General features: G+C 44.8%; 1 protein-coding gene across 2 annotated transcripts in view; it reads right to left on the reverse strand.

The window, feature by feature from the left end:
• Nucleotides 1-2,726: 2,726 nt before the first annotated feature.
• LMX1B (LIM homeobox transcription factor 1 beta) overlaps nucleotides 2,727-12,346 on the reverse strand; it is a 101,026-nt gene continuing 91,406 nt past the window's right edge. The window contains exons 3-8 of one of the 2 annotated variants that reach the window (XM_064170943.1): nucleotides 11,002-11,234; nucleotides 7,635-7,813; nucleotides 6,542-6,619; nucleotides 6,078-6,144; nucleotides 5,027-5,167; nucleotides 2,727-3,259 (exon numbers count right to left, since the gene is read on the reverse strand). In XM_064170943.1, coding sequence (XP_064027013.1) covers nucleotides 3,102-3,259; nucleotides 5,027-5,167; nucleotides 6,078-6,144; nucleotides 6,542-6,619; nucleotides 7,635-7,813; nucleotides 11,002-11,234 — 856 coding nt within the window. In that variant the 3' untranslated portion in view covers nucleotides 2,727-3,101. Of the gene's footprint in view, nucleotides 3,260-5,005; nucleotides 5,168-6,077; nucleotides 6,145-6,541; nucleotides 6,620-7,634; nucleotides 7,814-11,001; nucleotides 11,235-12,346 lie in introns of both variants that reach the window. The other variant, XM_064170942.1, reaches the window with a different exon arrangement.

Genomic DNA, 12,346 nt, shown 5'->3' on the forward strand with positions numbered 1-12,346 from the left:
TCCACTGGAAATCACTGGCTATGCATTCCTTCCTTTGACCAGCAGCAACCCCACCGTGGCATGGGAGACATTCCACGTGCCAGAGGGCTTGACTGTGTCGTGCACATGGCACCAGATAGGGTAGAATATGGGGGAACAAACAGCTAAGGCATCATCATACAATACACCAAGGGAAGGGGAGATGGTATGTACAAGCAATGAAAGGGCATGGGAAAAAACCAGTCATCCAAAAAATCAGCAAAAGGTTATGGTTACTTCAGCTATAAAATGGGATATCTGATTCTTTCCTTGGAAATGGATTGTTTTTTTCAACATCCAGCCTAGAAGCAGAGGTAGAGTTGGGACAAGGCAGCTCTCCAAACTGTAGGTCACATTATAGTTCTCATATAAGTCCCTGTAAACACTAAAAATGCCATTTTGATCCTACCAGAAATGAGGGATGAAGCAAGGTTGTGCCTACAGATAAAGTCTATAAACCCAGTATGTTTGAGATGGTGAAGATGCTTTTCTATGACTCTACAGGAGCACAGCAGAAGGGTAGACAGGAAAACTTGATGAATTCATTAAGATCAGTGGTGACAAATGTTTATAATGTGCCACATGATATCTGCTTGCCTTCTGCCCTGCAAGCAGTGAGGATCACCTGAGTTCTTTATAGATGTTTGCTATCATGCAGAGAGAAAGGGAATCATTTATTTCGATACATGAGGAAAGGGGAAAGTAATTGAAGGGGTTGGGTAAAAAAGAATTCTTCCAATTTCAAACCCTATCCAGGGGCTTCCAACCATCACCTGAAAATCCACATCCCCAGCAGAAAGCAAGAGAATGGAGCTAGTAAAAGCCTACAGGTGTGACAGCCAGCTCCCTGGGCATGCCAGCCTACAGCTCAGGCTGCAGTCACAGAGGGAGGAGATGGGGACCTGCAGGGAGGGGAGCCATCACCCCAGCATCCTTGCAGAGCTGTCAGTCCCTTCACTGGAGAAGGGCTCTGTGTGTGGCAGAGGAACATTGCCACCGTGCAGCAGTGGGAAGGGGCTGCCTTGGGGCTGCACTTGCTCCCCTGCACTGCACACACAGAGCCTTCTCCCTTCGCCTCCAGAGAGGGAAAATGCAAGCACTCCACTTGCAGATAAAACTTTGCTTTCTTGAGAAACTTCCAACATGCTTGGTCCACATTTCCACACCTGGGGGGAGTGTGATCTTATTTTTCCCCTTAGACCAGTCATCTGATCCTGGCCATCTATATATCTCCGGGACAAAAGAGGGCCCCCCTCCATCAGCAAAGTGGTGGGTGGGCAGCTGTCCCCAGCAGGACCCCCTTCTGCTGAGGTTGCTGTCCCCTGGGTCCTGAGGCTGTGGGGGGCCAACTCTGGCCTGCCCCAGTGATGAGAGTCCTGGGCTCCTGCAGAAGGTGCTGAGCCTGTGAGTGACTGCAGGGCTGGCTGGGTACCAGTCCTCAGCCTGGAGGATTCGGATTAAACAGTGCCTTGGACTTGTTTTCGGCTGTTATGGTCAATATATTAAAGGTATTTATTTAAGAAAGTGCCTATCCTGCCAATCTTTCCCCATGAGCTCTATTTTGAACACACCCTATAATTACTGATATTACCCTGGCAAATTTTCCCCATGAAGTTTTCTCCACTAAGAGCCATGACCATACTTGTCTGCCTCTCCACATTATAATTATCACCAGGCAATATTTATAACTATACTATTATTATTTATGATATTTTATGCCCTACAAAAATCTACATGACATATGCTCAAACTTCAGCATCTGAGACATTCAGGCTTCAGCTGGGACATTCCCTTCAATCTGTGTACTCATTCTTCCTATGTTAGCACTACCAAGTTAGTTTGGCTACTTAAGGTACACACAGGAGTCGAATCAGTGTGAAATCTGCAGGGCTTGGGTTAGACTCCAGCTCAAACGTATCTAAACCACACAGTTTGTTGTTATTTTTTTTTCCCCAGTCAGTGCAAATTCCAGGGCTTCTGATGGTTTAGGCTAGAGTTTTATATCATAGCTCCTTGCTGAGGCCAGATAATTTATTCAAGTAGTGCTTAATTACTCCAGATGGACAACAGAACCTAGCACGTTTATGCCTCGTGCCAAAGGTAAACGAAGAGAACAGGATGAACAGCACAGGTTTGCCAATCGTGAGCTAGATTTGAAATTTGGCACTGCAACACTTACAAACAAATGCAAATGTTTCATTCTCACACTTCAATCAAACAAACAAGAAAGTTAATTAAATAAAACTCTGTCTTGTAAGCACCTTTTAGTTTTAATTATTTAAGATCAATACTAACCTAAAAGCCTCTGCCCCTAACATGCATCTCCTCTCCAGGGTCACAGACCTTTCTTCTTTTGAAATCACTGGCTTTCTCCACAAGTGTTAGTGTTAACCAGCTTCCCCAGTACCATATGCATAAGGGCTATAAACTAACGAGCTGGTCTAGGTTATGTAGAAACAGTGTAGAAAGGAAACAAATGTTGAACGTCACATTTACATTAACTTCTCACAGTTCAAATGGCAATTTCTCCACAACATAGTATGAATCATGCAGTAAGAAAAGGGAGGAACCTCCAGTTTCTTCCATTTATTTGTCATATGGTCGACTGATGTCAGTATCAGTGGCTTTAAAAAAAAAAAAAAAAGAAAGGAAAAAAAAAAAGAAAAAGAGTTTAAACATCCAAAAGAAAGGAAGAGAGAAAGGAGGAAAAGGTCTGGCTTTCCACAAAATCCATTTCCTTTACAATGATGAGCTCAAACCAAACCAAAGGCTGCTGATGAGCAGGGTCTTCTGTTCCTTCTGTGCTTGTCTCGTGGTCTGGTGCAAGCTGGGAATCAAGGGGATGGGACTGGTGGATGTGTTTTGTTTCTCTCTATATATGTATGTATGTAGGTAGCTAGTAATATATATATACATACATACACATATATGCACACAGATAGAGTCTTCCTAAAAATGCTCTTTGCAGTCCAGAGGCAGCAGGAGTCACTGTGAAGGAAGAGCTGGGCAACATATGGCTGTAGAGTCTGCACTGGAAAAAGTCACTGGCTAAATACGCGCCGGCTGCTTGTTCTCTGTTACTTTCATGAGGCGAAATAGGAGCTCTGCATAGAGTACAGCCTGTCAATGGGGTTTCCTACTCTAGCCTGCATGGAGTTAACTTCGGAAGAGGCAAGAAAACAGTCGCTCAAGCTAGTTAAAGAGGTATCACTGTCGATATCATGAAAAATGGAGTCGTTCCCTGCAAACGAAACGTAGATGTTAAGCTGGGTTCTGCGCGGCCGCGGCGGGACACAGTACACACGGATGCTCCTGCGTTGCACACTGCAGCAAAAGGCAACACTCCTGGCTTGGTTTCTACATCTTAACCTGAGTTTGCTCTAAGGGTCTGGCCTACAAAGAGGAAGGCTAGCAACCAACTCGCAGAGTTCAACTGGCAGCAGTGCCACCCAAATCTGCCAGGATCTAATTTATGCTTCAGTCAGCAGCAAAAAAGAGCCTTGGCTGACAATGGGAGCAAACAGCGCCGGGGAGGAGCAAGTCCCCAGGTCTCTGCGAGCTGGGATTTGGCATTTGGGGGGGCACAGGGGCTGCTGAGAAAGGTGAGACCAGACCTGAGTGCCTACAACAGGAAAAAGCAGTCTGGGAGCCATCACCAGTAATGGTCTTCATATATGGACAATGTAAAAGACAGATCTACAAATGTGACAGGATGCAGGAGGAGACTCAGCTTCCCTGGCCTCAAGTGAGCTACTGTTGTAAACACACTTTCCTCTCAGAAAATTCCACTCTTTTTTGGCTGGTTTGGAGCAGCACCTTTTATTTCCCTTAGCAACTGAGATTTCAGCTTACTTCAACTCATGAAGAGCCAGAAAGAGCTCTAGCTGTGAGCACTAAGAAAAGTGTTAGTCTGGCTCTTTTTCCTCCTGCACTCATTTGAAACAGCTTTGTGCTTTCTCCCGCAGTCTTTTGGGAGCACAGAACTTGCCTCTCGAGGACTTTTGCTTAGAAAGCCCAGCAAACTGTTAGCAACAAAATGAGGAGCCATCTAATGCTCCTTGGCACTTCAAATGTCCTCAGCTGCTTACAGGATTTACCAAATTGCCTGGTGTGTCTTGTGGACTTGTCTCAGTGTGAGAAGTAATAACACAGACCCAAAACCGATTTCTTGTTGGTCTCTGCATGCCATGTTCACAAAAGATACATGCACACAGACCTCTACATTCAAGTGCTCCTGGTCAGCAGAACAAGTCTGCCATAACAGGCCCTTTTGGGCTACAGCAAGGCCAATAATCACAGTCTGAGAAATTCTCTTAGGTTTTATTTAAATGCCACACTGCAATTGTCCAGAAGCAATTATTAGGCATTTGATGCCAGTGATGCATTTAGTGTTCCTCTCTGCTTGAGGGTGTGTGGTCAGGAAATCATGAAAGCAAACCATCATCTTATTTTGGGCAGTGAATAAAATTATGCAGGAGAAATGCACAAGAGATGTGTGGTGACACAACTCTTGGTAGCTCAAGAATTGCTCTTTAACAAATCCCAGCATCCAGACTGAGGGATCTTACAGGGGAACTTATTCATTTGGGGATGAATAGGTTACTTCTCCTTACTGAAGGCACTTTTGCCCCAAAGCTTCTAAGAAAAAGGAAAACTTTGTGAGATAGAATTTGGTACTATTTATTTCTCAGTGTCCTGGATGGGGATTAAAAAAAGTGGAGCTGGAGAGGTGGTATCACTTGATTTATGATTTATCACAATCCACACTGTGAAACAGTTCTGAAGAGCGTCCAGAGCCTGGGCTGAGCTCTCTTCTACCCCCTTCTGTGTACACAAAAATATACACACAAAACTGACTGGTACAAATTCCCTGCTACAATCTCAAAAAGAAATCTTAGAAGAGTAATTAACTCCACTGAACCTGTGGTGTGTGCCCCAGCATGGGAACCCTGCTACCTCTGACATGGCAGAATGATGCATGCCTTACCATAAGGGTTCATGTGGTCGCCTGGCATTTGTGGAGGGGTAAGACCCTGCTGAAATGGGTCTGTGCCATAACTGCTTTGATCCATTGCTACAATCTGCTGCTGTGGTGGTGCAAGTGGTGTGTAAGATGTCATCATCCCTTCCATTCGGTTGGACATTACTTCTGCAAAGCAAACAGGAGGGCACAGTCACTGTTTAGGAATGAAGAAGAAGTAGCAGACAGCAGCACCAGAGGCAATACTGAATCCAAGCACAGAGTGAGCCCAGCTAGGTGTGTCCTGCCCTTTAAAGAAGCCCTTTAAACCTTTTTCTGAGAGTACAACCCTGAGCACTAAGTTGAAAGACTTATAATTTCTGACTACATAGTTTCTGAGTCTCCTGGGTGCTGGACCATATCTTCCCAAAGTTTCTCCCAAAGTCTCAGCCCTGTTACTCTTTTGGGAGCAACTGACACCAGCCACCACTCCCTTGCTGGGCCATGGCAGGCTCTGGCTCATACTTCTGTTGGTACCAATTCTCCTCACTTAACATAAAGAGGAGGATCTGAGACTGCAAGGCCTTGGAAGTTGGAGACCCTCAAGAGCATCCATGGAGCAGCAAGGCAAGCACTGTGCAGTGTCTGTTCCAGGGTCCAGCCAGCTGCTGGGGCATAGGAAGGGCTCTCTGTGCCTTGGCTGGGTCAGCGGTGCCACCACCCTTGCAAAGAGCCTGCAGATGTCCTGCTGAGCATGGCTCCCCTTTCCTTTGGAGAACACAAACTGGAGGATCTGGAGTAAACCTCCTGGAGATTTCTTGCAATGAAAGTGCCTCTGCACTGCGCATTTCTTCTAGAAAGGAGGTAACAGAAACAGGTGTAAGCACCTCCAGGGTCTGGCCCCATGGGAGAACCCTGGGATAACCTGGGGCGGGCACTCAGACACAACAGCTCTGTATTCCTACTGGTGGTAGCACACAGTATTCAGGGACTTGTGCATGCCCTGTATGGCTGTGCTTAAGACATTAGGAGGAAATGGCACTCTGAGAACCTTACAGATTCTTTTCCCCTTGCTTTGGCTTTATCACAGATCCCCTACCTTGCCCTAGTCGCTGCGAGTTTTGCTGCTCCTGCTGCTGCTGATGCCTTCGTGCAAGTTTTTTCATCTGAGTAGAAGAGGAAGAACAGAACAAGCTCACAGCTCTGAATGCAGCAATTTTGTTTCCATACAAAACTCTCAGCAAACATCAAATCATTTAATGTAAACCATTTTTATATTCATGCACACACCACTGTGGGTTCAGTTTAATTTCTAAGCCTAAACATTACAGTTTCCAATTCATATTTGCATGCAAAATTTACTCCCAACCTCATGCTGCTTTGAGCACATGAACTTAATGTCTGTGTTAGAAAGTTGCCTTTCTTGTATGGATGTAGGAAGCAGTGCATACAAAATACCTACAGTTCAGTCCTGGGATCCCTGCGGTGTGTGCTAGGGGAGGGGGAAATCTATGTTGGAGGGCAATTTGCATTTCACTTTTGAGAACCTGACAAACAACCTACCTTTGCTCTTTGGTTTTGAAACCAGACCTGGACAACTCGCACACTGAGTCCTGTTTCAGCTGCTAGTGTTTCTCTGACCTACAGGACAAAACGGTTCATAACTGTTAAGTCTTCATATTGTTTTTCCAAACCAACCAGTTATGTTAGGCAGAACATGCCTGGCTGCTTACAGGAAAACCTGCATGGACAGAATGACTCTGTTAAATTCCTCATAGTTCTGCATAGTTTGTTCAAGTTCTGCCCTTCACATCACTACCAGTTTCTAAACAGTGAACAGTCTGAGCTGTTTAAATGACACTGAGTCACTTTGTGATTTTTGTTGCACACAGCTCTGTGCAAGAAGACACAAATCTGGCTGCAAACAAATTTCACATTGTTGAGGAACATACTTTAAAATGGCTAAGAGCCACATATGCACTGCCCCAAAAGACATAGCTTGTGTGTCATGAGGGGAACGCCACCTTTTGCAACAGTGGCAGCCTTCAGGATGCAACTCCATTGTTTTCCAATCAAACTCAGAAGGAACCAGTCACCTAGGCTGCTTTTCAGGAAGATTTGATTTGCCCCAGCTCTATCAGTGAAGCAATATGCTATGCCTTTCCCTAGCTGCCATAAACAAGATCAGCTGCAGGGTTACATTCCACAGAAAAGCAGGACTGGAAGAATAAGCAGTGAGACCAAAGCTGGGCCCTCATCTCACTAGGAAGCAACTCTCTCTGTAGTGGGAAGGAGAAGGGCAAAAGCCACTTGCTTACCTGGGCTCTGACACCCAAAGCCTATTTCATGTTTTATAAGAAGCAAGTATTGTTGTTCACCAGGAATCAGTTCTGGAGCTGCTCTGCATACTGTGGGTGAACAGCCAGAAATGAGAATGAGCTGAATGGTCCTACGCTGCTGATCATTTCAGGATGAGATGATGTTTAGATGAGCACCACCATGCATTGGCCTGGTCAATGTGTTCACCCTAAGGCACCTGCTGCTGTCCTGAGAAGAAGCAAGGGACTCTCTAGAGCTGTGGTCTGATCCTGCCACCCAGGACAGGACTGCCACTGCCTGACAGTAGCTGACTTCGGGTCCCTGATGAAGTACCTACCTTCCTACAGGGCTTGGAAGACACTTCAAAGGATGCTTTGAATGCTCGTCTCTGCTGCGTAGTAAGTATTGTTCTTGGTCGTTTAGGTCTTCTTGGGTCCTTCCCATCATCACTTCCTTTTCCTTGGGCCACTTGTCCTTTGGTGGGTTTAACATCTCCATCTTCATCATCACTTTTAACTGGTGAAAAATAAATAGGATATAAAATTGTATTTGTTCCATCAAGGTAACAAGGTATTTAAGAACTGCTCTTCAGCTGCCAAACTAACCAGCAGGTTCAGCTCTGATCCTGGGTTTATCTGAATACCTGCAGACAGGGAGAGATAATCTTAGTGTCCACTGCCTAAATCAAATGCCACAAAAGCATAGCTTTTAATTGAGGGCATGGGAGTGATCAGAGTATGGAAATTCAGAATATGTTTCAGTATTTCCAGGAATGAAGCACAGACACTCTGTGCCCTTTGGGCATCACTTGGTCTCTTATGTGTTCACCTGCTGCAACTACACCAACTGATACACACCTTTCCCTTTACAGCAAGCCACATCTGCTCCCCAGGCATTAGCTGCAGACAGGTACTACTGTGGCAGCAGAAAGTGTAAATGTAAATAGCACAACAATAGAATCATAGAAAAATAGAGTCAACTAGGTTGGAAGAGACCTCCAAGATCATCCAGTCCAACCTAGCACCCAGCCCTAGCCAATCAACCAGACCATGGCACTAAGTGCCTCAGCCAGGCTTTTCTTGAACACCTCCAGGGACCATCTCCCTGGGCAGCCCATTCCAATGCCAATCACTCTCTCTGGCAACAACTTCCTCCTAACATCCAGCCTAGACCTTCCCCTGGCACAACTTCAGAAATAGCTCAAAGTGTGTTTAGCTAAAGATAGTAGATTTCAGTTAGAGTTCTGAACATTTTGAAGCTCCAGTAATAACATTAAATACAATCTTTGCCACTTCATGTCTGTGTCCTACAGAAAACATCAGTATTCCTTCCCTGTGTCTTACAATGTGTCTGTATATGCATGCACAACATTCCCTTTCTTGGTAAATACATACAAGCATATATCTGCCTGTATTGTTCAGAGATAAAGTTTGTGTTTTCAATAACACAAGTGTTACTGTGGTGTTTAAGGCCAGGCTGGATGAGGCTTTGGCCAGCCTGACCTAGGGTAGGGTATCCCTGCACATGGCAGGGGAGTTGGAATTAGATGATCCTCGTGGTCCCTTCCAACCCTGACTGATTCTATGGTCCTATGATTCTAAATTCTGTATCTTTGTAAACCTTGTAATACAACATCTTGTTGTGCCTTGGACTGGGAAATTGCAATCATGGTGGCAAAGACTGAAGAGTAAGTGCAAATTTGGCTGTGAAACCCAACTTTTTCAACTCAGCATATTCTATTTAGCCAGACTACTGATTTTGCTTCCAGAAAACATTAATATAATCATTATAGGGACTTCAACAGGAAGAAGCACACTGCAGTTTTTATATACTCAAAGATTACGTTTGGGGAATTAACAAATTAGACTTTAATTCATTTTAGGGCCTGATTATTATGCACCTAGCAATCTAATCACCTTTTACTTTAATAAGCATCTTTTGCCTAATGATTAAAGAGAAGTTCAGTCATTTTAATAACCATGACATTATTAACTTTCCAGAATGCCATTTCTAAGGAAAGGTCTGTGAGGATTAATATTGCTCACTGGAGAGTTACTTTTGTGTCCAGTGGATAAATATTTGATTGGGGAAGGACACATTCTCAGCCAGGGCTGTGTGAAATCATTTGCCCTCCCACAGGCATCTGGGAGATCTGTGTTTTCAATGGATTAGACAATGGAAGACAAAACATCCCATTTAATTTGTCAACTTGTTTTTCAGGTTTGGGTTTGGCTAACAGATAATAATGGAGGGGTTAAAAAGCAAGCATCTCTAGCAGGAAGAAGCTACCCCTTGTGCCAAGGGAAATGCAATAGAAGCCAAGGTTGTTTTGTGCCACTGTGGCAGTGTGCTGCTGATCACAGCACAGAAAATCCGCTCCCGTAGGAAAGCCCACCCGTGCCCGTGCAGACCTCAAACGTGGCTGCCTGGCAAACAGCAGCCACCAGTGCTGGTGGAGTGAGTCAGGAAGAAAGGGGAGGAGGGTCCATGTCCATTGCTGTACACGGGGACAGCCCCACACACGCAGCTGTGTGGACACAGGCAGGCAGGCAGCAGGATGCTGAAGCTGGCGCTGAGAACGAGCTGCTGAAGGGCAAGTTGGGAACTCAGATGCCTCAGGCAAATTCACAAAGAGCCCAAACCCTGAGAGGTGAGATTTACAGAGCAGAGTACTCAAAGTCCTGCAAATACAGTATGGTAATAAATAACATGCTGCTCCAAGAAAGGCTCCAGTCCTGCACATCCTGCTGAGTCAGCAGTGACCTTTCTCTTACAGCATTCCTGACATGAAAATACAAATTTCAACAATATGGAGAATATGGCTCTCAGATTAGAGATTAGGGATAATTACTGCTCCTAGGTAAATTGGAGTAATGCATTTCCCATAAACGAGAGGCAAGCATTTGTGTCATTTGTAGCTTAATGGAATGGTAATTGTTGATTTTCTTAGATATTTTCTTGGGAAACAAGTGCAGGATTGTGATGGCTGGCAGCAAGTTGTGTACACACTCTCTCTAGTCTTGGGATCAGCCAGGGCACAATGACAGCAGGAGGTTTCCAGTGTCCTTGTGTACATGGCACAGGAAGGAGCCCTCCTGTCTCTCCTAGAACTGCCTGTGAAACAAACCTCATTGTTACCAACACTAGAGCCCCCGGGTTTTGGGCTGCAGAACCCAAATGTAGCGTGTGAACTCTTTGTCCTGTGCAGTACTCTGTTCCCAGCCCTGGACAGACAGCAAGAGGATTTGCTTGCTCCCTTTCAAAACCTTCCCTAGGAAATGGGTGGAGGAAAAGAAGCATCTGTCTCTCCATCATCAGAACTACTCAGGGAAGACACTCCACAGCTGCTATCAAGTGCGAGGGCTTCACTGTTCTCTTTAGAAGGCAAAAGCTCTGGTCACAGGACAGGGACCCTCTGCCTTAACTCCTAGGCTAAGTAGTGCAGACTTGCAATCACACTGTTCAAAGCCCAGGTCCCTCTGATGGAAGAGGTCACATTGCAGATTAGGTTTTGTCCTTTACTAAGCAGCAAATTAGGGGAGTCAAGCTAGGGAAAACAGACTGCAAACAGGGATCTTTTTAGCTGTGCCTGCTAATTAGTGTGCGTGCCACGTGCATATAGATAAGCGGAGAGGCTTTTCTATAGGAAAGCTCCACAAACCCCTGTGGCTTTTCCAGACAGAGCAGGTGTGGGAAAAGCTCACCTGAGTCTGAGTCGTCTGGGCTGACCGAGCTCAACAAGTCCTTCTCTTTTTCATAGTCACTTTTGCAGAGCAGCTGCCCTTCCTTAAGAACAAACTCGTCCCCTTTCCTCAGCTGCCGTTCACAAACGCAGCAGCAGAAGCAGCTTAAGTGGTAAACACACTCCAGGGCTCTCATCACGAATTCTGTTGGGGCGATCTTTTCCATACAGCCACTGCACTTTGCAGCAAACAGCCTGTAAGAGAGAGAGGCAGTAAAGTCAAAGGGAACATCAAATCATACGCTGCATGAATTTAAATACAGCAAATTCTTTAATTTAACTACAGCTCAGCTTGGCTCAAGCTTTTGCACACTGAGAGACTTGCATCCTTAGTGCTGGAAACATCACAGGCAGGTAATTTATTCAAATCTCAATCCCTGTGGTCTAGAGATTCCCAAATCACCTTTGCTGGATAAAAAAGACTAAGATTTATTCTTATCTCACTGTTTTGCTCCTCTTCAAAATGAGAAACAAAAGGGAGCTCTCAGAATTTGGATAACTTGTTCAAAGCCAAATGTATTCTAATTTGCCTTCTAGAGGAAGGGCCAGTTTGTGCTTTGTTTTATACAGGCTCTCTAGTTTCAGCACTTGAACCCTGTTCTGAATAGATTTCACGACGTCCCATTTTTGGTGTTGTGTCTGAGGAGGCTGATAAGTGAAGGCAGAAACAAGCATGAGTACTCAGCACTGTTGCTGAGAAGACAGTGTGCACACATGCAGTCGCACACATGCAATCGATAAAGAGAGGAGTGAAATAACATGGCTTTTCTTTGGATGTTGAGTTATTCCAGAACAACCTGTCTCTGAAGGGAGTACTGTGCATTTTAAATGGTGTGAAACATCCTTTGGCAGAGATAGGCAGTGATACAATCTGCTGAATTGCCACTATAATCACAGGCTCTAGAATGCACACTGTTTCTAGACCAGCTCTTATTAAACCTCTGCAACCCCCCTTCTTTCATCCATCATTAATTTTGTCAGATAAAGTTAGAATGATTTAGATTAATTTTATTTTGCTCTTCTAATGGCAACTAGGAATCTCCTTAGGTGAGCTTTTAGGAAGAGGGCTGCTTGAAATAAAGATGAATAGCTAAGTTACATCACTGTATCTGACCGTGGGCTCGGCAATTTGAAATTCAGTGTTTTTTATGGCAATACATCAAAGTGCAAGGTGCATTAACATTTACATTTCAGCAATGAAATGAACACAACTGCACCCATGTGTCCACAGCAACAAAAGGAGATTCTGCTTTTTAGGATGGGGTAAACTGTTTTGTGGTGTGGGTTTTTTTTTCCATCCTCAGAAT

This window comes from Pogoniulus pusillus, chromosome 35 (genome assembly GCF_015220805.1).
Source record: "Pogoniulus pusillus isolate bPogPus1 chromosome 35, bPogPus1.pri, whole genome shotgun sequence".
Classification (NCBI taxonomy): Eukaryota; Metazoa; Chordata; class Aves; order Piciformes; family Lybiidae; genus Pogoniulus; species Pogoniulus pusillus.